The 24187-nt window shown below is 39.3% G+C and overlaps 1 protein-coding gene across 3 annotated transcripts in view; it reads left to right on the top strand.

The window, feature by feature from the left end:
- The window catches only part of VWF (von Willebrand factor), a 182764-nt gene that overhangs the window by 121346 nt on the left and 37231 nt on the right, over positions 1-24187 (top strand). For all 3 annotated transcript variants that reach the window (XM_021921932.2, XM_021921933.2, XM_021921934.2), the window contains exons 34-38: positions 36-213; positions 15152-15372; positions 16782-16974; positions 17198-17539; positions 19339-19538. In XM_021921932.2, coding sequence (XP_021777624.2) covers positions 36-213; positions 15152-15372; positions 16782-16974; positions 17198-17539; positions 19339-19538 — 1134 coding nt within the window. The remainder of the gene's footprint in view (positions 1-35; positions 214-15151; positions 15373-16781; positions 16975-17197; positions 17540-19338; positions 19539-24187) is intronic.

Raw genomic sequence — 24187 nt, 5'->3', positions numbered from 1 at the left:
TATTCCCTGCCTGAATCTGCTGTTTGCTTCTGCAGCCTGGGGACATCTGGACCTTGCCAGACCAGTGCCACACCGTGACTTGCCAGCCAGATGGCCAGACCTTACTGAAGAGTCATCGGGTCAACTGTGACCGGGGGCTGAGGCCTTCATGCCCCAACAGTCAGTCCCCTGTTAAAGTGGAAGAGACCTGTGGCTGCCGCTGGACCTGCCCCTGTGAGTCCTTTGCTTCTCCAGCCAGGGCAGTGTCAAAGGGGTAGTGCTTTTAGCTTGGCTGTGCAGAAAAGTAGAGCAGGCACCAACCAGCCCAGAAGTACCCTTTCCCTTATCACCACATACACAGTGCTACCTTCACTCACGTTCCTTTCCTTCTGTGCTCTTTGGAAATGCTTTCAGCCAGTCTCAGGGATCACTGCCCTCTTTCTCTGTCTTTGGAAGGCACTTCCCCAGAATATACATAACCAGAAGGAAGAATTGCTTTTCTGAGGTCAGTGCTCAGCTTGGCTGTTGGCAAGTCAACCTTTAGGAATGTATGTATTCAGGGTATAGCAGTGGAAGTATAGCAGTGAGAGAGACACTTCCCAGAAAACTCTCCAACCACACCTATAGCAACAGTACATTACCAAGGTGGCCTGGAATAAGAGGAGGAAATATTTAAAATCCATCTCAAGTACACTTGCGGAGAGCATTTCATCCGTGGGCTGGGTTAGCCTTCTGCCTCATGTTTGGGAGAAATGACTGCTTATGGTGACCATGACTCAGCAGTGGATTGTAACCTTTATGCTGAACAGACATAACTGGTGGGATGCAATCAAAACTGTATGTTGTAGCTCACTCTCCCTTTAGAATTTATTTAGGGAGATAAATTTCCCTCTTGGTCTAGGTGAAAATTCCACCAGACCTTATGTTATTTCTGTTTATTCATAAATCTATAGTTACTTTTAAGTCATAAGACAAAGTCTCAATTGATAATTAGATACCCACTCTTGTGTAATAATCAAAACTTTGAATTTGGTTAGAGTTAAAACACCTCCCAGTCCCAATTTGGGCTGCCTGCCTCTGGGAAGGAGGGTATGGTCCACTTTTCTCTGTACAAAGAGCTTTGCCTGTTTTGATTGAAAGCATATCCTGGAAATGACTCGATGTCATTTCAAAGAGAGCTTCCTAGTACTTTATTGCGTACCACAGGTTACCCAACTGTTCTTCTATGCATGTGCATTTAGGCTGTTTCCAGCGTTTTGTAATGACAAACAATGCTGCAATGAGTAAACCTGAACATACGAATTTTCATATGGTTGGAGGTGTGTCTTCAGGGTAGATTCCTAGAAATGAGATTCTTGGGTCAAAAGATAAGTGCGTGTGAAGTTCCCCTTAGATATTCCCAGATTCTCATCTAACAGGTGAGATGTGGTTGTGCAGAACTGGAATGTGCATCTGTTTGCTTTTCCATCAGCGAGGTGTGAGAGTGCATGCTTCTCCACAGCCTTGCTGAGGGAGTGTGTGGTTACAGTTTTTATTTTATTGTTTTTGCAAATTTCTTACTTTTCAGGAAAGAAATGGTATCTCAGTGTACTTGAAATTCATTTCTGTAATGATGAGTTAAGTTAAACATTTTTTCATATGTTTAATTGCCATTTTTTGGTTTAATTTTGTGAATTTTCTGCTCATGCCTTTCCCCATTTTCCCATTAGAAAATTTGTGATAAAAACACCTGAGATCTACCCCCTTAGTAAATTTTCAAGTGTACAATACAATATTGTTAGCTATTTGCAAGTTGTTGTACAGCAGATGTCTAAAAGTTTTTGTTTTGTGTGACTGAAACTATGCCCATTGAACAGCAACTTCCCTTTTTCTCCTTCCCCTAACCCCCCGCAACCACCATTCTGCTTTTTGCTTTTATGAATTTGACTATTTTAGATATCTCCTATAAGTGGGTTCATGCAGTAGTTATCCTTCTGTGACTGGCTCATTTCACTTAGCTTAATGTCCTCAAAGTTCATCTATGTTGTGGCATATGAAAGGATTTCCTTCTTTCTAAAGACTGAATAATACTCCATTGCATGTATATACCACATTTTCTTTATCTATTTGTCCACTGATGTGCATTTGAATTATTTCCACCTCTTGGCTATTGTGAATAATGTTGCAATGAACATGGAAGTGTAGGTCTCTTTTTGAGATCCTGATTTCAATGCTTTTGGATGAATACCCAGAAGTGGGATTGCTGGGTCACACGCTAACGCTAGTTTTAATTTTTTGAGGAACCTTCTTACTGTTTCCGTAGTTGGTACACCACTTTACATTCTCACCATCAGTGCACAACGGTTTGTTTCTCCACATTCTTGTTAACACTTGGTATTTCTTGGGGGGGGGGTGGGTGTGTGTGTGTGTATTGGGGGGTTGGGTAATGGCCATTCTAACATGTATGAGGTGATACCTCTTTATGATTTTGATTTGCATTTCCCTGATGATCAGTAATGTTGAATTTTTTTTTTATATAATTGACTTTTTGGATGTTTCTTTGGAGAAATGTCTTTTCAAGTCCTTTGCTCATTTTTAAATTGGGTTATTTGCATTTTTTTTTTTTTTTTGCTATTGAGTTGTGTGAGTTCCTAATATATTTTGGATATTAACCCTTTATCAAATGTATGGTTTGCAAATGTTTTCTTCCATTCTGTAGGCTGCCTTTTTATTCTGTTGATTGTTTCTTTGGCTGCACAGAAGCTTTTTAGTTTGATGTCGTCCCACTTGTCTATTTTTGCTTTTGTTGCCTTGATTTTGGCAACGATATCCAAGAAATCGTTGCCAAGACCGATGTTGCAAAGTTCTTGTGTTTTCTTTTAGGAGTTTTCTAATTTCAGGTTTTACATATCAGTGTTTAAGTTTGGTTTTGGGTTAACTTTGTGTATGATAGAAGATAAGGGTCCAATTTCATTCTTTTTCATGTGGACAGGTCGTTGTTAGTGTATAGAAACAACTAGTTTTGTATGTTGATTTTGTATTCTGCAACTGAATTTGTTTCAACTTTGCTGAATTTGCTAACAATTTTTTGGTGAAATCTTTAGAGTTTTCTACACATAAGATCATGTCTTCTGCAAGTAGAGATAATTTTACTTACTTTTTTGATTGGCACTTTTATATCTTCTTGATTCATTGCTCTAGCTAAGACTTCTCGTACTGTGTTGAATAGAAGTGGTGAGAGTGGGCCTCCTTGCCTTCTTCCTGGTTAGAGGAAAAGCTTTCCGTTTTCCACTATTCAATGTGATGTTAGCTGTGGCATTTTCATAAACGGCCTTTATTTTGTTGAGGTAATTTCCTTCTATTCTTAGTTTGTTGAATGTTTTAGTCATGAAATGGTGTTTGAATTTTGACAGATGCTTTATCTGCATCTATTGACATGATAGTATGATTTTTATCCTTTGTTTTGTTAATGCTATGTATCACATTTTTTGATTTTTAGACGTTGAGTCATTCTCATATCTGAGGGATAAATCCTACTCAGAGTGTATGATCCTTTCATTGTGCTGTTGAATCAGTTTGCTCTCATTTTGTTGGGAATTTTTGCATCTATGTTCATCAGGAATATTGACTTTTTTTTTTTTTTTTTACTGTAAAGTCTTTATCTGACTTTAGTATCAGGGTAATTCTGGCTTCATAAAGTAGGTTTCCCACTTCAGTGTTTTGAAAGAGTTTGAGAAAGATTGACATTAATTCTTTTTTAAATTTTTGGTGAATTAATGTGGTGAAAGCATCTGAACTCTTCTTTGTTGGGAGATTATGATTACTAATTTGATCTCCTTACTAATTGTGGGGGTTTTCAGATTTTCTATTTCTTCATCATTCAGTCTTGGTAGGTTGTATGTTTCAGGGATTTATTCATTTCTTTAGGTTATCCAGTTTGTTCATGTGTAGTTGTTCTTAGTAGTCTTTTACTACCCTTTTTATTTCTGCGCTATCAATTGTAACATCACCACTTCCATTTCAGATTTTATTTATTTGAGTCTTCTCTTTTTGTCTTGGTTAATCTAGCTAAAGGTTTGTTAATTTTGTTGACCTTTAAAAAAATAAATTCTAAGTTTTATTGATATTTTGTATTCTATATTTCATTTATTTTTCCTCAAATCTTTATTATTTCCTTTCTTCTGCTAACTTAGGGCTTAGTTTATTCATTTTCTAGTTCCTTATGTTGTAAAATTAGGTTATTTGTTTGAGATCTTTCTTACTGTAGACATTTACTGCTGTAAACTTTCCTTTTACTGCTTTTGCTGTTTCCCATAAGCTTTGCTATGTTGTGCTTTAGTTTTTGTGTTTCTCAAAATATTTTCTGATTTTTCTTTTGATTTCTCCTTTGACCCATTGATTGTTCAAGAGTATTGTTTAATTTCCACATATTTGAGAACTTTGAAATTATTTCTATTAGCCATGTCTTATTCTATTGTGGTCAGAAAAGATACTTGGTATGATTTTAGTCTCCTTAAATTTGTTAAGATTTGTTTTGTGGACTAGCATGTGACCTATTCTGCAGACTGTTCTGTGTGTTTGAGAAGAATGTATATTTTCCTGTTGTTCGGTAGAATGTTCTGTATTTGTTTGATAGGTCCACTTGGGGCCATAGTGTTGCTCGAGTTCTCTGTTTCCTTATTGATCTTCTGTCTGGATTTTTAATCCATTATTGAAAGTGAGATATTAAAATCTCTCACTATTATGTTCTGCCAATATTTGCTTCTTATATTTGTGTACTTTAATGTTGGGTGCAATGTATTTATAATTATTACATCTCCTTGGTGAATTGATGCATTTATCACTATATAATGTCCGTTTTTTTGTCTCTTGTGACCATCTTTGACTTAAAGTCTAACTTGTCTAAGTATGGTTACCTGTGCTCTCTTTTAGTTAACATTGGCATGAAATATCTTTTTCCATCTTCTCACTTTCAACCTGTGTGCATCCTTAAATTCAAAGTGAGTTTCTCTCGTAGACAGCATATGGTTGGATCTTGTTTTACATTGATTGATTTTAATTTATTTAATTTATTTAAATGGAGTCTTGCTCTGTTGCCTAGGCTGGAGTGCAGTGGTGTGATCTTGGCTCACTGCAACCTCTGCCTCCCGGGTTCAAGTGATTCTCCTGCCTCAGCCTCCTGAGTAGCTGGAACTACAAGCGTGTGCCACCACACCTGGCTGATTTTTTGTATTTTTAGTAGGGACAGGGTTTCACCATGTTAGCCAGGATGGTCTCGATCTCCTGATCTCATCATCTGCCTGCCTTAGCCTCCCAAAGTGCTGGGATTACAGACGTGAGCCACCACACCTGACTATTTTGTTTTATTTTTAAAAATTCATTTCATCCACTTCATGGCTTTTGATTGGAAAGTTTATTCTATTTATACTTAAAGTAACTACTGATAGGGAAGGACTTACTGTTGCCATTTTGGTGTTTATTTTCAGGCTGTCTTGTAGCTTTTTTGGTCCCTCTTTTCTACTCTTACTGCCCTTCTTTGGGTTTCATTGATTTTTTTGGGGGTAATGATGAGATTTGATTCCTTTCTCATTTCCTTTCATGTATCTTCTATAGATATTTTCTTTGTGTTCACCATGAAGCTTACATAAAACAGCCTATACTTATGACAGTCTATTCTAAGTTTATAACAACTTAATTTCTTTTTTTTTTTTTTTTTCTTTGAGTCTGGGTCGGGGTCTCCCCCGGTGGCCCGGTGGGGGGGGATCGGCGGGCGCCGAGCTCCCCCCCCCGGGTTCACGCCATTCTCCTGCCTCAGCCTTCCGAGTAGCTGGGACTACAGGCGCCCGCCACCTCGCCCGGCTATTTTTTTGTATTTTATAGTAGAGACGGGGTTTCACCGTGTTAGCCAGGATGGTCTCGATCTCATGACCTTGTGATCCACCCGTCTCGGCCTCCCAAAGTGCTGGGATTACAGGCTTGAGCCACCGCGCCCGGCCTATAACAACTTAATTTCAATTGCACACAAAAACTCTACTCTTTTACTCCCTCTCCCCCACTTTGTTATTGATGTTACACTTTGCATTTTTTAATGTTGTGTGTTCATTAACTGATTTTTATAGTGATAGTTATTTTTATAACTTTGTCTTTTAAGTTCTATACCAGAATTCAAAGATTTACACATTGTCATTATAGTATTAAAAGATTCTATATTTGTTTGTATATTTACCTTTACAAGGAATTTTACCTTTCATATGTTTTCATGTTGCTGCCTAGCATTCTTTTATTTCAATATGATGAACCTCCCTTTAGCATTTCTTATAAGGCAGGTATAGTGGTGATGAACTCTTTCAGCTTTTGTTCACATGAGAAAGTCTTTATTTCCCCTCCAGTTTTGAAAGACAGTTTTGCTAGAGAGAGTATTCTTGGCTGCCCATTGTTTCCTTTTGAATTGATCATTCGTCTCCCTTCTGGCCTGCAAGGTTTCTGCTGAGAAATTTGTTAATAGTCTCATCGTGGCTCCCTTTTATATGAAAAGTTGCTTTTCTCTTGCTGCTTTCAAAATACTGTTTTTGTCTTTGACTTCTGACAAATTGATTATATCTTGTAGTGGACTTCTTTAAATTAATTCTAGTTGGAGTCTTTTGGGCTTCTTGAAGCTGGATGTCTATTTTCTTCCCTAAATTTGTTCATTATTTCTACTTTCCATTGGGTTTTAATCTTTATCCTTTATTTTAAATATTGGAATTATTAGCTCATTATCTGTGATATAGGTTGCAGTACTATTTATTAACATGTCAATATTTGCCCCTAGTGATGTGAGATAACAATAATAATCATAAAACAAATTTTCATATTTGGGCTTTTTTCTGAACTTATTTTCTGATTCCACTTGTTGTAAGCTATTCATATACCAAAACCACATTTTGTCTTAATTACCACACTGTCTTAATTAGAGGAAATACCTCTAATATTTTGTCATTAAAGGCTTTATAGTATGTTTTATTGTCTGGTAGGACTTAGTACCTCTACAAGTTTTATTCTGAAGTGTTTTCCTGGCTATTTTTTAATGTTTATTTTTTCCATATAGACTTTAGTGTCAACTTTTTTTTACCTCCATAAAAAGTTTGTTGGTATTTTTATTGGAATTACATTAAATTTATACATTAACTTTGGGAGAACTGGTGTTTTTATGATGTTAAATCATCCTATCTGAGAACAAGTATGTCCACTTATTCAAGCTGACTTGTCTGTCTTCTAGAAGTGTTTTAAGGTTTACTCACTTGGGTTTTGCATATTTCTTGCTAAGTTTATTCCAAGTATTGAATCTTCTTTGTTGCTATTGTAAGTGAGACTTTTTTCTTCTCCATTGTATTATTTAACTATTTATTTGTGTATATAAAGGGTATTGATACATAGCTATATGTATCTATATATAACATATATATCTATATATATAACACGTATATCTATATATGCTAATTCCATATCCTATAGCTTTACTGAATTCTTTTATTATTGAGTTTTATCATGAATTCTCTAGGGTTTTCTGGGTATGATGGTGTGTCATTTGCAAATAGAATTGTTTTTCTTCTTCTGTGTCAATTTTTGTGCCTCCAATTAATTTCTCTTGATTAATTCCATTAAACTTTACAATGTTGAATAGCAGTGGAGTATCTTGCGCACACACACATACATACGTGCACACTCATCATATATTTTATCATATTAAGAAAATATCCCTCGATTCTCATTTTTGAGTGTTTTTTTTGTCAAGAGTGATTGTGGAATTTTGGTGTTGGTGAAGGCTTTTTCAGCATCTGTGGAGATAATCTCTTGTTTTTTTTTCTTTAAATATATTGATAGGGTATATTATTTGAAGGAATTTCCTAATGTGCTGAGTTCTGTTTAGTAATATTTAGTACATTGGTTTTGACATAAGTATTTTTGGTCTGTAATTTTAAAACTATTATACATATAACATAAAATTTATCGTTTTAACTATTTTTAAGAATATATCCAGTGACATGAAGAAAATCCACATTGTGATGCAAACATCACCACCATCCATTGCCAGAACTTTTTTCATCTTGTAAAACTGAAATGCTTTATTCATTAGACGGTGGTACCCCATTTCCCTCTTCCTCCAGCCTCTGGCAACCACCGTTTTGCTTTCTGTCTCTGTGAATGAGACTACTCTAAGCACCTCTTTTGAGTGGAATTACACATTTTTCCTATTGGGACTGGCTTATTCCGCTTAGCATAATGTCTTCAAGGTTCATCCATGTTGTCATCCTTTGTGTTTGGTTGATTTTTTTTTTTTGTAGTGAAACATTTTAACTCCCTTTTCCTTTCTTTTCTGTATATTCTATAGCTGTTTTCTTTATGGTTACCATGGGGATTACATTTAACATCCTAAAGTTATAACGCTGTACTTTGAATATGTACCAGCTCAACTTCGGTAACAGACAAAACTCTGCTCTTACGCAGCTGTATCCCCACACTCTTTCAGTTATTGATGTCGTAAAATCACATCTTTATACATTGTGTGTTCAAAAACATAGACATATATATATTTTAATGCATTAGTCTCTTAAATCATGTAGAAAACAAAAAGTGATGTCACAAACTAAGACTACAATAATATCCAGAACTTTTTTGGTTCCTTTTTATGATTTCAATTTCTTTACTGAAATTTCCATTCTGTTCATACATCATTTTCTTGATCTTGTCTACATCTTTTAGCTCTTTGATAATTTTTAAGACAGTTGTTTTGAAGTCTGTCTTTAGTAAGTCTACCATCTGGTCTTTCTCAGGGATAGTTTCTGTTGATTTACTACATGAGACAGATTCTGCCAATGCTATTGTTGTCTAGGTGGGGAGACAGATTTTTGGTGCTTCTTACTCCATCTTCCCCCTGTCTCCCACCCTGTTTTTCTTTTTTTTTTTTTTTTTTTTTTTGTGGCGGGGGGATACTGTCTTGATTTGGTTTAGATATCAGTGTTAAAACTGGTTTCATTAATAGCTTTAAGACGTTTTCTCTCATTTTCAGTACTGTGGAACAATTTATGGAGCATCGGGACTATCAGGTCTTTGGAAGTTTAGGAAAATTTCCTTGTGAAATCATTTGGGGTTGGTATTTTGTTTTTTATTTCTTTTTGGTGGAGTAACTTTATTTATTTCCTACTAACTTACTCTAATTCTTCCATGTAAATTGGTATGCTTAAGATTTGTCTTTTATCTACAGGAATTAATTTTTTAAATCTTCATTTTCCTAGAAATTTATCCGTTTCATCTAGATTTTCACATTCTATAGAGGTCTGCAAAGTAGTCTTTTTAAATTAAAATTTTATTTATTTTTTGTTTGTATATATTCTAGGGTACAAGTAAAATTTTCACAGTAAGCTTTTATAATAAAAATTCTGTTTAATGATTTTCCTTTGTCATTTCTTAATTTATATACATGTCTATTTTTTTTCTTAAATTAACTCTTGATTTGTCTTTCTGGATTTTTTAAAAAATCAATTTCAATGTATTAATTATGTTTATTTTTATATTCTCTACCTTATGATTTCTGCTTTTATCCCTTGCTGTTTTATGATTTCTTTCCTTGAATTTTTTTTAGTTTACCTTTTGTGCTTTTCTATTTAATTGGAACTGGGAATTTCATTCGTTTTTTTTTTATTTTTATTGACAGGAATGTTTACTGTTAGAAATTTTCCTAGGACCACTTTGTATGTATCCCAATGAGTCTGATATGTAGTATATTTATTATTTTTTCAAAAAATTCTGTACTATTGGTTTTTATTGCCCCCTTTACCCAGGATTTATATCATAAATTAAAAAAATTTCCAAGTGTAAAGATCTTTTTAAACAATAGTTAAAAAGTTTTTAATCTTACTATACTCTGACAAGAGTATTTGTAATAGTTGTACTTTGTGGAAGTTACTGTTATTTTCTTCGTGATCCAATACATGATCAATTTTTGTGAAGTGTATTCTCTATTATCAGGGTGTAGAATTTGAGATCCCTTGCTCTCTTCCTGCCCCCGCTCCATGAGAGCTATATATTTTGATTTTAATGTTTATGTCTTTTATAGTCTTACTTACCTTTTCCCCATTTTATCTATCTGGTTCTGAAAGGGATGTGTAAAAGAATCCTGTTACTAGTTTGTCTACCAGTGTCTCCTTGCTTCTCCTATAGTTGTTGCTCTGTGAAGATGGTTGCTGTGTTGTCTGGTGCATAGATATTCACAGCTGTCATGGCTTCATTGTGAATTACACTGTTCAGAATGCTCTTATTAGTCACATTTAAGCTTTTTTTTTGGCTAGAATTTTACTTTGATATCACAATCTACATCCCTGTTTTCTTATTGTTTGATATCCTTTGTCCCTTTAGCCTTTCTGAATTTTAGTTATATAGCATATAATTGGGTCTTGCGTTTGAGCTGAATTTGAAAACCTTTTCATTTTAGTAGACAGGTTAAGCCCATTCTCACTTATTGCCATCTTGTGTTTGATCTTCCTTCATCATCATATTTTATAATTGTTTGTTTATTTTTTCATTTATAAATGTGGTGATATGTCAAGTATTTGGTGTCTAGGAAGGTTTATGCTTTTGTTCCTGTCATTACCTAGGAAGTTACACCTTTCTAAAATGCCTTCAGGCCCATATTTTTAAATCTAATCATTCATTTATCAGTTTGCCTGTTTTTAAGAGCATTCTTTAACTTCTCCCTACAGCTATACAACAATCAACGAGGTGGTTCTAAGTTTTCTTATTCCCTCCCCTCTCCTCCCATTGTCGAGTTCCATTATTTCTACTTTGTCACACATATAACATTTGCACATTAGTCTTCCATTCTTCCTTTTTTTTTAGTTTTAGATCTATGACTATATAAATAAAAATGCTCACTTTAGTTGTTTTGATAACATTTCCTAGTCATCTCTTAGTTGGAGGAAACATTCTCTAGTAGATTTCTTTTTTCTTTTTTCTTTTTTTTGAGACAGAGTCTCGCTCTGTCGCCCAGGTTGGAGTGCAGTGGCACGATCTCTGCTCACTGCAAGCTCCACCTCCCCGTTCACGCCATTCTCCTGCCTCAGCCTCCTGAATAGCTGCGACTACGGGTGCCTGCCACCACAGCCAGTTAACTTTTTGTATTTTTTTTTTTAGTAGAGACGGAGTTTCACCATGTTAGCCAGGATGGTCTACATCTCCTGACCTTGTGATCTGCCCGCCTCGGCCTCCCAAAGTGCTGGAATTACAGGCGTGAGCCACTGCACCCGGCCCTCTAGTAGATTTCTTAAGAAGGGCTTATGGGTACAGAATTCCATTAATTCCTATGTATTTAAGACTGTTTTTCTATAGTACTGATGCTAGAAGGCACCTTAGCTAAATACAGAATTCTTGATTCACACTTTCTTTCACTAAATTTCTGAAAAATGCTGCTCCATTGTTGCCTTGCTTTGCATATTGCTTTTGAAAAATTCTGATACCAATATAATTCTTTTGTCCTTGTAAATTTGATCTTTTTGCCTGAAGGCCTGGAAAATTTTTTCTTTATGTTTGAAGTCTGATAGTGTCCTGTAATATGTCTCAGAGTTGACTGTTTTGGGTTGCTTTTCCCAGACATCTGGCTCATGACTCCCATACATAGATTTTGTTCTTTTTTGATTTCCAGAATGTTTTCATGAGTTATATTCTTTAAGCGTTAGTTCTGTTTCGTTGTTTTGTTTTCTAAGACTCCATTTTTTCCTCCTGTCTTACATTTTCATTAGTGTCTCTTTGGCCTTTATACTTCCTTCATTAACTCATTTTCATTCTCTTGATTTTTTTTTTGCTTTTCTCTGATGCTCTTTATTAAATTTTTATTTTGATGTCATCTTCCTTGCGTCCTTATAATTTACTCTTTATTTCAAAGTTGACTTTGCACTTTTATTACCCACCCCACCAAGTTGACTAAGTTCTATTTTTATTTATTCTTGTCTTTGTTCATTTCTCTTCTTAGTTTTTGAAATTCTGATTCAAGGTGGTTTTCATTTTTTCAGATGTTCGAGTGTATTTAGTTTGAGTATTGTCTCATAGGTTTTTTCTATGTCATAGCATTTTTTTTGTTTTTTACTTTCTGTGAAATTTTCATTAGATGGGGAGTGTTGGTTCTCATTTTCTGATCTGTTAAAGAAACTTTTATGTACTTGCTTAATCTTCTGTTCATTTTGGGTTTTACAAGATTTCTGGTTCAATGACCCTCCCTTCTATCAGTATAGAAAAGTCATTTCCTTCGTGGTGTGTGTGTGTACGTACATGTGGATACTGAAGGGTTGCGTGGCCTCTGATTTTTCAGGTTTTTCTGGACCCTGACTTTCCCATTGGCTTTATTTTTATGTCTCCAGTCACTTTCCAAGTACCTTTCGATTTCTTTTTGCTCCCAGCCCCCTCGAAACTATGCTTTTCAGATTGTCACTGAGTATTACGTGTGTTTTTAGCACCTGCTCTGGTCTGTCAGGATACTTTAAAATACTTTTGCCCTTAGGATGGGCTTTTCTTTCTGATGGTGGTGGTGGTTATAGAGAAATTGTTGCTGCCCACTCTCTCCTTCTCTCTTCTTTTCAGTTTTCCTTAGCCTTTGTCATGAGCAAGGACAATCCAACAGGGCATGAGAGATTTTTGCTGGGTGAGATTTGGTGTTTTTTATCTTTTACTTTACTTACAGCTATTTTAAAGTCTGGGTATTTTTGGCCGGGTGCAGTGGCTCATACCTGTAATCCCAGCACTTTGAGAGGCCTAGGCGGGCTGATCATGAGGTTAGGAGTTCGAGACCAGCCTGGCCAACATGGTGAAACCCCATCTCTACTAAAAATACAAAAGTTAGCCAGGCATGGGGTGCATGCCTGTAATCCCAGCTACTCGGCAGGCTGAGGTGGGAGAATCGCTTGAACCTGGGGAGGTGGAGGTTGCAGTGAGCCAAGATCGTGCCATTGCACTCCAGCCTGGGTGACAGTGAAACTCCTCTTGGAAAAAAAAAAAAAAATAGAGTTTGGGTATTTTCTTGTTTTCTAGTTATGCTGAAGACATGCTTTTTTTCATAGTAATTTAATTTGTTCTTACTGTTCTGCATCGTGTTCAGAGGATGTATATCTCCCTACATATTTCTTTGCCTTGTGATTTATTTTATTCTCATGACCATTGGGGCTGGCTCCTTGACTTGACAATATTAATAGCTGTAGTATTAGGGTCCACTCTGGCTACTTGGATGTCTTTTTGAACATGTGCATTTTGCTAACAATTCACTTTAGTATCTGATATCATTACATTTTGACAATGAGCCAAAAGTTTTAATATAATATTCAATCACAAATATTTGTATTGTCACTTGGAAAGATGAGCAAGAAGATGTTGAAGAAAAGGAGAGAGATGAGATAAAATAATTTCAGGAGACTTTACTCTGTGATAATATTTTATAACTGTGATATATAGTGATATACTTTGTGATAATATTTTATAACTGTGCATTAACATTTTATCATATAACTGTAATGTATTAATTTTTAATTGGTTCGGCCTAACTTTCTCTGTCCTGAACATTGGAATGTGCTTATATATATGGCTCATTAAAACTAATCACTAAACGGGAGTATAATGTGATGGTTTGTTGGGAGGTAATTTGGTATTCTGGAGATGGAAGGACCTCAAAGTTTTAATATACCTGCAACACAGCAATTTACAAGCTATTGAATTGATTTCGTGGCTTATTTGTGAAGATTTGGAAATCTGTTAAACATGCACATGTGAGTCAGGCACTATTAGGTAGGCATTTCATCTATATTGCAACTAATTCTCACAATAATACTAAAAGGTATCGATTGTAGGCCTATTCAGAGGAGCTAGGAGAGGATCAGTGAAGTTAAGTAACTGATCCAAGGGCACAGTGCAAGCAAGTGAAACGGAAGCCAGCCCATAGTTTCTCTGGCTGTAAAGTACCCATTACATAGTCACAGTTCATCTTAAGGTGGGTAGAGCCATTCTCACTAACTTGCCTTGTGTGAGCTAAAACCATTTTGCCTTGTGATTTATTTCATCCTTATGGCAGTTGGGCTGACTCCTTGATGTGACAGTATCAACAGCTGCGTGTTGGCGATCACTTGCAGCATGGATGATTAGTAAGCCAGTAGCATTCAGTACTGTCACTTGGAAATGACTGACTGCTCAGGGACATGGGGATTTTGAGTAGAACTAGCTCTGATGGTGCTTCCAGACCCATCATTTGTCAGTGGATGTGCTGCTTGCCAGTCACCCCCATAAGGAGAGGTTGGTTCAGGCTTGGTTATGAGTGAGGGACATTAGTGGGACCTCCCTGCTCCACCGAATCTGTGTCTCAGCTCTTGGGCATGTATTCACCTGCCGTTGTAGATGTGGTCATGGTTTGTCTGGAAAGCTTATCTCCAACTTTATTTAGGTCCAAGGTTAGCTTTCAAATCATTTATGGTGGTGGTGCTTTCAATGTGAGGATTTTTACCAAGTCATCTTAGGTAGGTGCAAAATGATTAGTATTCACCAATAACGTTTTAATAGGAACCTTGAGAATTTGCCACTTATGTGAATGACTCAGGGTCAAATGAGGGAGCATTGAGACCCAACCATTTTTTTTTTTGGCTCTGGAAATATGTCTCCTGTGCAATCTCTTAAGGGATTAAGTTAACATGGTCACTTGTACCATTGCCTTGGTCACTTGGCAGCTGAAAGGACACATGTCTTTAGGTGAATTTTCTTTAAAGAGATCATGAGCTCATAGTTTGCTTAGCTTTCCTTAGCTTTCCTTAATTTCAATGAGTCATAACATGTTACCCTGGAACTTAACTTTGTTTTCTGGGCCAAGGTATCCCTGTGGAACGGATTATTCACACTGTACATGTACATTTTTTAGAAGTGTGGTTCTATAATTTGCCACATTTTATGTAACATTCTCCAGGAAAACATTTAATAGCCAAGTGTTACTTACCTAAACCTCTCTACCTCTCAGAGCCCCCGTTTCCTAATTAGTAAAAAAGGAGGAAATTGGTCTATATGACCTCAAAGGGCCTGTTCCGGTCTCTACTGTATTTATCTGTGTGCAACTTGGTCACACCTGCCTGTCTGCATGTAGTAGGCATGGGGGTTTGGATAATGTCGCATCCATCCTCTGCTTCTCCCCGTCCAGGCGTGTGCACAGGCAGCTCCACTCGGCACATCGTGACCTTTGATGGGCAGAATTTCAAGCTGACTGGCAGCTGTTCTTACGTCCTATTTCAAAACAAGGAGCAGGACCTGGAGGTGATTCTCCATAATGGTGCCTGCAGCCCTGCAGCAAGGCAAGGCTGCATGAAATCCATCGAGGTGAAGCACGGTGCCCTCTCTCTCGAGCTGCACAGTGACATGGAGGTGAGAAGTACTTTCTGTGGATCCCGTGGCAAGGCAATAGAGTGTCAGGGAAACCACATGGACCAGGTGGCAGTTGGTTTTAGTTGGTGCTCTTGTTAGGAGCTCTGCCTCCTGCTTAACTAGAGGAGAGGAGCACCACTTTCTTAGAGGGGTTTATTGCCATCCCCTTGTCTTGGCCTGATTTCATGTTGTTCCAGGCTCAGATTTGCAAGACGGAATCACTTTTAGATAGCATAAAATTGTGAATTGAGTGCCAGTTTCTGGCACTGGTAGAGAATTGGAATTGGCATCAGGATTGTTTACCCGGGAGGTATTATGAGTCCAATGCCTAAACCCTGTAAGCTTTCCAACGGGAAACATTTACGGTGCTAAATTAGGTCCTTTGAAAATATTTAAGGCCTACATAAAGTGTTGGCCTCCAAAATTTGAAAAGAAAACGGCAAAACTGATATATATATATATATATGATTGATTAAATGCTCACAAAAGGTTACATTACGCCAACTTCTTTACTTGTTCATGTAGAGATCATAAATATTTCATTGTGTGAAAACAACTTGTAGGCTAGATTTTCTCACTTTGCAAGAATTCCTGAATTTGAACAATAATTGCAGAAAAATCTTAGCTAGTCATATATCAAGTGAGTAACTCATAGCCAAAAATTAAAAAATCAAGATGATAAAAAATCCTTCCAAAAATTTTACAGCAAAATTATATTCATCATGGAATGTGAGTGCATTTTAATGTGTTTGATATGTTATATGATGGGGGCTACCCAAGAAAGAGCTTCTAGTGGCACACATGCACACAAAAAAGACTTAAAGTGGTCCCATTAAGACACTGGTGTCCAACCTTTTGGCTTCCCTGGGCCACACTGGAAGAAGAATTGTCTTGGGCCACACATAAAATGCGTTAACACTAATGACAGCTGATGAGCTAAAAAAAGTTCTATGCATATTTTTCATGATATCCACCACCACAGAGAAGCAAAAACATCCTTGCATTCAAAGGGTTGGACACGGCTGCTGGATGCTCCTGGAGACACTGCTCTGACGAGTTAGCAATAAGGCCACTTTCCCAGCCTGTCTTAAAGGCATTGCCCTTCCCTCTTGAGTCACATCCACTCAAGGTTCCTATCTCTAGGCTTTCAGGTTCTTGGTGCATGGTCACCCGTACAGTATTGTAACAGTCTGTCTTCTGGTCAAGCTCTGCAAAGTCAAGCTCTGTTTTCTAGTCAAGCTCTTCTTTATCTTAGAAGAGCTGCCGACAGATATCAATGTTCGTGTGTAGTGTTGCGGTTGAGTGTGATGAATGTGCAGAGACTCTCAGTAACTTTACTAAAAACCCAAGGGTGAAGTTCTAGGATTCCATTGCTGGGACTACCAATGAGCTCTTTCTTCTTTGTGCAGGTGACAGTGAATGGGAGACTGGTCTCTGTTCCTTACGTGGGTGGGAACATGGAAGTCAACGTTTATGGTGCCATCATGCATGAGATCAGATTCAACCATCTTGGCCACATCTTCACATTCACTCCACAAAACAATGAGTTCCAACTGCAACTCAGCCCCAAGACTTTTGCTTCAAAGACGTATGGTCTCTGTGGTAAGAACATTTTCTCAACTCCTCTTTTCCTCCTGCTATACATTTATAAACCTTACTTGCTCTACTCTGAGGCTCTTGGATGCTGATATTTCAGGGTCTAGTAGCAAGGGTCAGATTCTGGGGAGGATGAAGAATGGCCCGTCTCTGGCATCAATGTTCTGGCATCAATGTTTTTGTACCTAGGGCCTCTCAGTTTATCTTTTCTTCTTGTTTGTTTCTCTAGGGATCTGTGATGAGAATGGAGCCAATGACTTCATGCTGAGGGATGGTACAGTCACCACAGACTGGAAAACACTTGTTCAGGAATGGACTGTGCAGCGGCCAGGGCAGACATGCCAGCCCATTCTGGAAGAGCAGTGTCTTGTCCCCAACAGCTCTCAGTGCCAGGTCCTCCTCTCAGCACTGTTTGCTGAATGCCACAAGGTCCTGGCTCCAGCCACATTCTATGCCATCTGCCAGCAGGACAGTTGCCACCGGGAGCAAGTGTGTGAGGTGATCGCCTCTTATGCCCACCTCTGTCGGACCAATGGGGTCTGCGTTGACTGGAGGACACCTGATTTCTGTGGTGAGTCTCCAAGTTACCTCTAAAAATCCTGGAGACCAACTGGGCTTGCTCAGCCTCTCTGTGCCCCACATTCTTTATCTGGCTAATAAGGGTGAAAATCCCTGTATTTTGTATGACCTGGGATTCCAGTTAGGATTAAGATCGAAGAGATACATGTGTGTGTGTGTGTGTGTATGTATATGTATATATATGTGTATGTATAGGTGTATATATGTGTATATATATATACACACACATTCTGCATGTAGAATTTTTATGTAAATTAATGCATGATCCTTTCCATTAGTATTTCTACAGTTCAGACAAATGCAATTTTAATGTGTTAGACACATACAGGCATCTGTAAAGCGCTGTGTAACCAGTCACATTGAATTTGAAATTCCACCAAGCTTACAGTGTAGTCCATGCCTGAGCAGGATTTTGAAGTGTGAGTAGAATCATTTGGTTGCCAAGAATCTCCTTAATTATAAACACTGCAGGATTGCTAGTGCAGATAGCCCCTCCCCAAGGTCAGCTCCCCTACCTGGACTTGGCATTTATTTAAACTGAAGTGAATCAGATATGGCTCCTGTCCCTCGGGGTGCTGGAGTGAAAAGAATACTGAACTTGAAATCCTCAGTTGTCAAATATAATCGTCGCCTTTTTTTTTTTTTTGAGGGAAATCAATATGTACCTGCATGTTGGAGCCTCAGAGTTTATCATCATAGAACTGTCAGCAGCTCTGAGCTGGGTCTGGAGGACTTGGGCATCCTAGTCCCAGCTCAGCTGGTGGATGGACTGTTCTCTTAGTCTTTCTGGACCCCTCAGTGTCTGCATCGTAGAATGAGACAGTTGGCCTAGATAACCTGTAGGTTCCTTTGGGTTCTGATTTTCTGAGGCCATGTGGATGATACTGCCTCCTCCCAATCAGCCTGCAAATCAAGCAGCAAATGTTAGTTTCTAAGTTACTGGAAGCACTTTCTCTGCATACTGATTTCTTTGTGTACCTCCTGGTTATTTACTGTGCACACAGAGGGAAATCTTTGGTGCTCCAAATCCTTGGAAACTTCCTCCATCTCCTGCCTGCCTTTGGTGCCTTGAGAATGTGAGGAAGTTGTTGAGCAAATCAGAACGAGGGAAGTGAATCACCTTGTAGCTTCTTTCCCAAGGCCGTTCTTCATAGATGTGGATTCCTAATTTACAGATGCTTTTAAAGTGTAAAATATATCTGTATTCAAAAAAGGACCATAAAACCATACAAGTTCGCATCATTTGGTAGGACTAGATTTGGCTGCAAGTAGCAAGAGAATTAAAATTTTCTGTCGTATAGCTGATCGGAGGTGGTGGTTCCAGCTAATTCTGGGCCTCAAACTGGATTCTAGCTCTTTGCTCTGCCCTTAGTTGGGTGTGGTCTTTTTCTTCATGGTCTAAGATGGAGCTCTAGCTATCACATTCATGCTCCAAGCAGGAAGCTGAGGGAAGGAGGGAAGAGGGGCAAGGAGCATGCATAGCTGTCTTTTAAAATGGACTCCTGGAGGCTGCCATGGGATACTATACTTTACTTACAGTTCATTGGTCAGAACTAGTCACATGACTGCACTTAGCTGCAAGAAGGTTGGGAAATACAGTCCTCATTCTGGTGGTCATATGCCCAGCCTAAAGTTCTGTTTCTATGGAAGATGGGGAGGATGAAGATTGGTGGAAAATAGCCATCTCTGCCCTGGCAAGTTTGTCTGATGATTAAACATGTTGAATCAGCTGTGCCCGTTTCACTCTGGCTGGTGAGGGCCTTTGTGAGTGACCTCTCCTCCTGTCTACAGCTATGTCATGCCCACCATCCCTGGTCTACAACCCCTGTGAGCGTGGCTGTCCCCGGCACTGCGATGGCAATGTGAGCTCCTGTGGGGACCATCCCTCGGAAGGCTGTTTCTGTCCTCCGAATAAAGTCATGTTGGAAGGCAGCTGTGTCCCTGAAGAGGCCTGCACTCAGTGCATTGGTGAGGATGGAGTCCAGCACCAGGTAGGAGCCTGGGCCTTTCACCTCCCATGGGGCTGCTTCCGAAGTGTTCACCAATGATTGGCCTCTTCCAACTGTGGCAGCAGAGTTGACTCTTACGGGGATCATTAGGGACAGGGAGGCAGTATTGTGTAATGGCTCTGCATTCAGATAGCTCTTGATTCAAATCCTGTATCTGTCATGTATTATCTGAGAGATTAAACATCCAAGTGTTGTTACCACGTTATTACTGTTACTGTGATTACTATTGTCTTTATTATTGTAGTCATTTAAGCAAAATGATATAGGAACCCAGGAGGGAAAGGGAAAAGAATATTTTGTGTGATAATGTCTGCTATTGTTAAGAGAGATTGTATACCTTGATTGTGCTAAACACAGTATGTTCATTATTTCAGTGTTTTTCAAAGGTTGTATTAACAGTTACTTGTGGTCAAGTGAGTTTAAAGAACACTAGCTAATCATAGTTAAACAGGTTTCTTTATTGCAGAACTCTAGAGTTTTTAATGGACTACTGTACCTCGCAGATATTTAAGAGAGTTTTTGTTTCTCAAACTTATTTGATCATGGAACGTGTGTGTGTGTGTGAGAGAGACAGAGAATCCCTTGGGACTGGGATTCCACAGAATACACTAGTGTGTCCTGTATCACTCATAAATACAAAAATCCTAGGAAGAAGCTAAGACCTAAAGAGCTTAGTAAGTTGCCTATGGACACAATTTATAAGTAATGGAGTTGGTCTTAGAATTTGAAGCTCTCTGTGATGCCAAAGATCTGGCTCTTTCCACAATATGGAATGGTCCTTTTGCTGCATCTTTTTTGGCCTGATTTGCTTGTGAGTCATTGAGTCATCAGTTTTTTTTTAAGCTCTTTAGGAGGTATTGAATGTATTTTGAAAGGATATTTACCAAACTCCTCCGTCTTGCCCTAAAATGGCTGTCATCTCTCCTCAAAGTTGACTCTGTGTATATTTGTAGGATCTGGGGCAGCATGTATCTGTACGCATGTGAACGTGCACATGCGAATGTGTGCAGTGGCCCTGTCCTTCACCGTTGACAGTGATCCTACAGACCGTGGTAGAGGTAGAAGCATATTTGGCTTCTAGGAAAGGAGAATGTGTTCTGTGATCATGGGCTGCACTCAAGACCTAACGTCTTCATCGCCAAGGAGGACCATTCTTGCTAAGTGGACCGAGTAAAGTGACTTACCACTATGTTCAACCACGAATAGGAGAACTCGTGGTAAATGTAGCTAACCAGCCTGCAGAATAATGAAAACAACATTTCAGTAACTATACTATTCTGTCCCTGATGTTGTAAGCCAGGATAGGGACCATTTTATATGATTCTCCCCAAAGCTCTGTAGGGTCATAATCGCACATCCTATCAAATGGATGAGACTGAGGCTCAATGCCGTGAGGTGATAAAGCTGGGATTTATGTTCATAGCATCAGTCATAGTGTCCTAGCCCTGCCATTGACCTCATTGGAACTGAGCTGAACTGTGGCCTAAGTCATGTTCACTGGAACACGGGTATCCATTAGGGCCATTACTCTTAGTCACTTCCAGTGATCTCATGTGCTCTAGTTTAGTTGTTGGGCTTTATCCTAGTGGATCCAATTTGTCCTCACTGTGGAATAGACGAGCTAAAGTCCTCCTCTACTGCCCTATTTCAACTTGCCAAGTTAAGTAATTGCCTGTTCTGTGGTATTCCCTAAATGAGTTGACAAAGCCTTGTATTTCTCTTCCTGATTTGTATAGCTCCTGAGCTCCTGCAAGGCTTGAATGATGTTGACCAATTTACATATGTGGCTAGCAACCTGTGGTAATTTCAGACTGGTTTTACTAGTAGTGGCAAAATGCTTCCTCTTAGAAGGAGACAGAAATGATCTTTTCCTTGGCGTTCTGTGATGAGAAGTGAGCTCAAGTTTGCAGGTTTCTGGCTGCATGAGTGTCAGATGTCTGCAAGGTCCTGAGAGAAGGAGGCTTGTGAACTTCATCTTAGTGTCTCCAAACTCTCCTGCCCTTTGCTTGTCCTCTCTGGCCCTATTTTCCCCTTTCACTGCCCGCCTCATCTTCAGTCCAACACATTAGAATATGTATTCAAGTTGTGTAAAGGGGCCATCCAAATATTTCGGATGTGGAAACTGTCTTATAAATATATTTTAAAGTCAGGTGAAATAAAATTAGTTAATTGAAAACTTTGAAAAGAACACAGCCACTTTTAGTGATTTCAGAAAATACAGTTTAAATGGATGAAAGCAAGCATCATATCCAGCCATGTGCATTTTCAACTTTGACTTTCAAAGCAGAGAAAGAATAAAAACCTAATACGAAGAACATTTCCATTAAATAAACTTTTTTTTAACTGAAGAAATGAAGCCCAGAAAACCTTTTATTCAGGGAAATAAACTAGGGTATAAAACTATTGTAGTGGCCGGGCGCGGTGTGCTCCAGCCTGTAATCCCAGCACTTTGGGAGGCCGAGACGGGCGGATCACGAGGTCAGGAGATTGAGACCATCCTGGCTAATCCGGTGAAATCCCATCTCTACTGAAAAATACAAAAAACTAGCCGGTCGAGGTGACAGGTGCCTGTAGTCCCAGCTACTCAGGAGGCTGAGGCAGGAGAATGGCGTGAACCCAGGAGGCAGAGCTTGCAGTGAGCTGAGATCCGGCCACTGCACTCCAGCCTGGGCGACAGAGCGAGACTCCGTCTCAAAAAAAAAAAAAAACCAAAAAACCTATTGTAGTAATTTCAGAAGAGCAAAATATTCACTGGTTTCCATAGATCTTATTTTACAAAACAGAGTCTAAAGAGGTGAGCCTTTGCAGCAGGCTCAGAAGGGACCAAGAACCTGTACTGGCTGTCCTTGGCTCAGTGGAGCCGCTGGTGGTGGTGGGTGCTATACCGGCAGGCACAAGCTTAGCAGGAACCATGTCCATGGCCCAGAAGCTCTGGCCTGTAGCCTCCTTCCCTCTCCCTTAGTCTCTGCTGTCCCTAGCTGGGCTCAGTGTTTCCATTTCATTTGCATCCCTCATCAAATTGGCTGGTGAATCAAATTCATCAAATTGCATGATGAATTGCTTGTGTCCTTCTTTGACCTTGTGCCTTGAAAATGTCAGTTTTCCCCACCGTATTCTCTGCAGGCCGCTCTTTTGTCACCTTTATTCAAACGTTAACTCCTGCTGGCTTTCATACCTGTTATGGCCTGGTGGTATTCGCGCCTGGGCCCTGGAACCTGGCCACTGCAACAGGCCTGCCTGCAGTTGGCCTGGGGTTGTGCAGCAGCACCATCTGCCGGCCGCATCGCCGCATAGCCTGGCCAGGCCTGGAGAGCCGCTACAGTTGCTTTTAGAAGCTTAGCCTTAGCTTGTTTTTTAAATTTTTATTTCTCTTGTTTCCCCTGCCTTGGGTGGGTCTTAAGCTTTCTGGGAAATGACAATCTCCGGCAAAGGAGGGCAGACACCTGCTTTGGGTCATCTGTTGTGTGCTACCCATTCTCAGGATAGTAGGAAAATTGTGTGATTCATTTTTGAGTTTAAATATCTGAGGTCTATGTTTAAAAGGAGAGAAAAAAGAACACTGAAACATATACAGAACATGACCCTCTCCTTCCTCATCCCCTCATGTCTGCCAATCTGACGCCCTGCCCCAGCCCTCCGAGGCCAGCGCCCCGGGCCCCTCCCTCCACCTTCCCAGCTGGAGTGGCAGCCACTGTGTCTTTTCCGGTTTTCTCTTCCTAGTCCTTCCCTTTTCCATCCTGCACACTGTCGCCAGGGTTGTCTTCATTAGCTCTTCTCTGTGAGGCAGGGTCCTGCTTATGCCTCCGGACCTGCACCTGCCTGCCGAGGTAAGGCAAGTTCCTGCAGTGGGCTCATAGGGCGTCTTCTGTCATCTTCAGCCACCTGCCTCACCTGTGATGCCAGGCGCTGCAGGAGCGTTCCTTCGTCTGTGCCTTTGTCAGCTGTTTCCTGCCTGGAATTCCTCCTCCTTTCCCCTTTGCCCAAGTCTTCCCGTGCTTCATAGGTGTGCCCTGTGAGAGACTCTGCAGTGCCCAGTCTTAGTGGACTCTCCTTTTGCATTCTTACTGCTCTTTTATTTTTACAAACAGCTTTACTGAGGTATAATTTACATGCCACAAACAGCACATATTTAAAGCGTACAATTAGATAGATTTTGCCATATGAACACACCTATAAAACCGTTGACATAACCAAGATAACGAATTTCCATCCCCTAAAAGTTAGCTTATGCCCTTTTAAATATATCTCAACCCTAGACAGCTACTGGTCTGCTTTGTCACTATGGATTCGTTGACATTTTCTGGAATTTTGCGTACATGGAAACATGCCTACGCACTTCTTTTCTGCCTGGCCTCCTTCACTCAGGATAACGCTTTTGGGATTCGTCCGTGCTGCTGTGTGTTTTGATAGTTTTCTCCTCCTTGTTGCTAGGTAGTATTCCACGGTGTGTGTGTCACAATTTATTTTTCTCATTCAGATTTTCACCAGTCTTATTTCCTTACCTTGACTGTCAGCCATTCAAGGGCTCGGACGGTGTGTTCAGACCTGCCCGTGACGGGCACTGTGTCTATTGACGAGAAGCAGTTGTAGTGCAAGAGACTAGGCCTGTGGTGTCTTGGGCCAGAATGCTA

This window comes from Papio anubis, chromosome 9 (genome assembly GCF_008728515.1).
Source record: "Papio anubis isolate 15944 chromosome 9, Panubis1.0, whole genome shotgun sequence".
NCBI lineage: Eukaryota > Metazoa > Chordata > Mammalia > Primates > Cercopithecidae > Papio > Papio anubis.
This window is presented reverse-complemented; position numbering and strand designations above follow the sequence as displayed.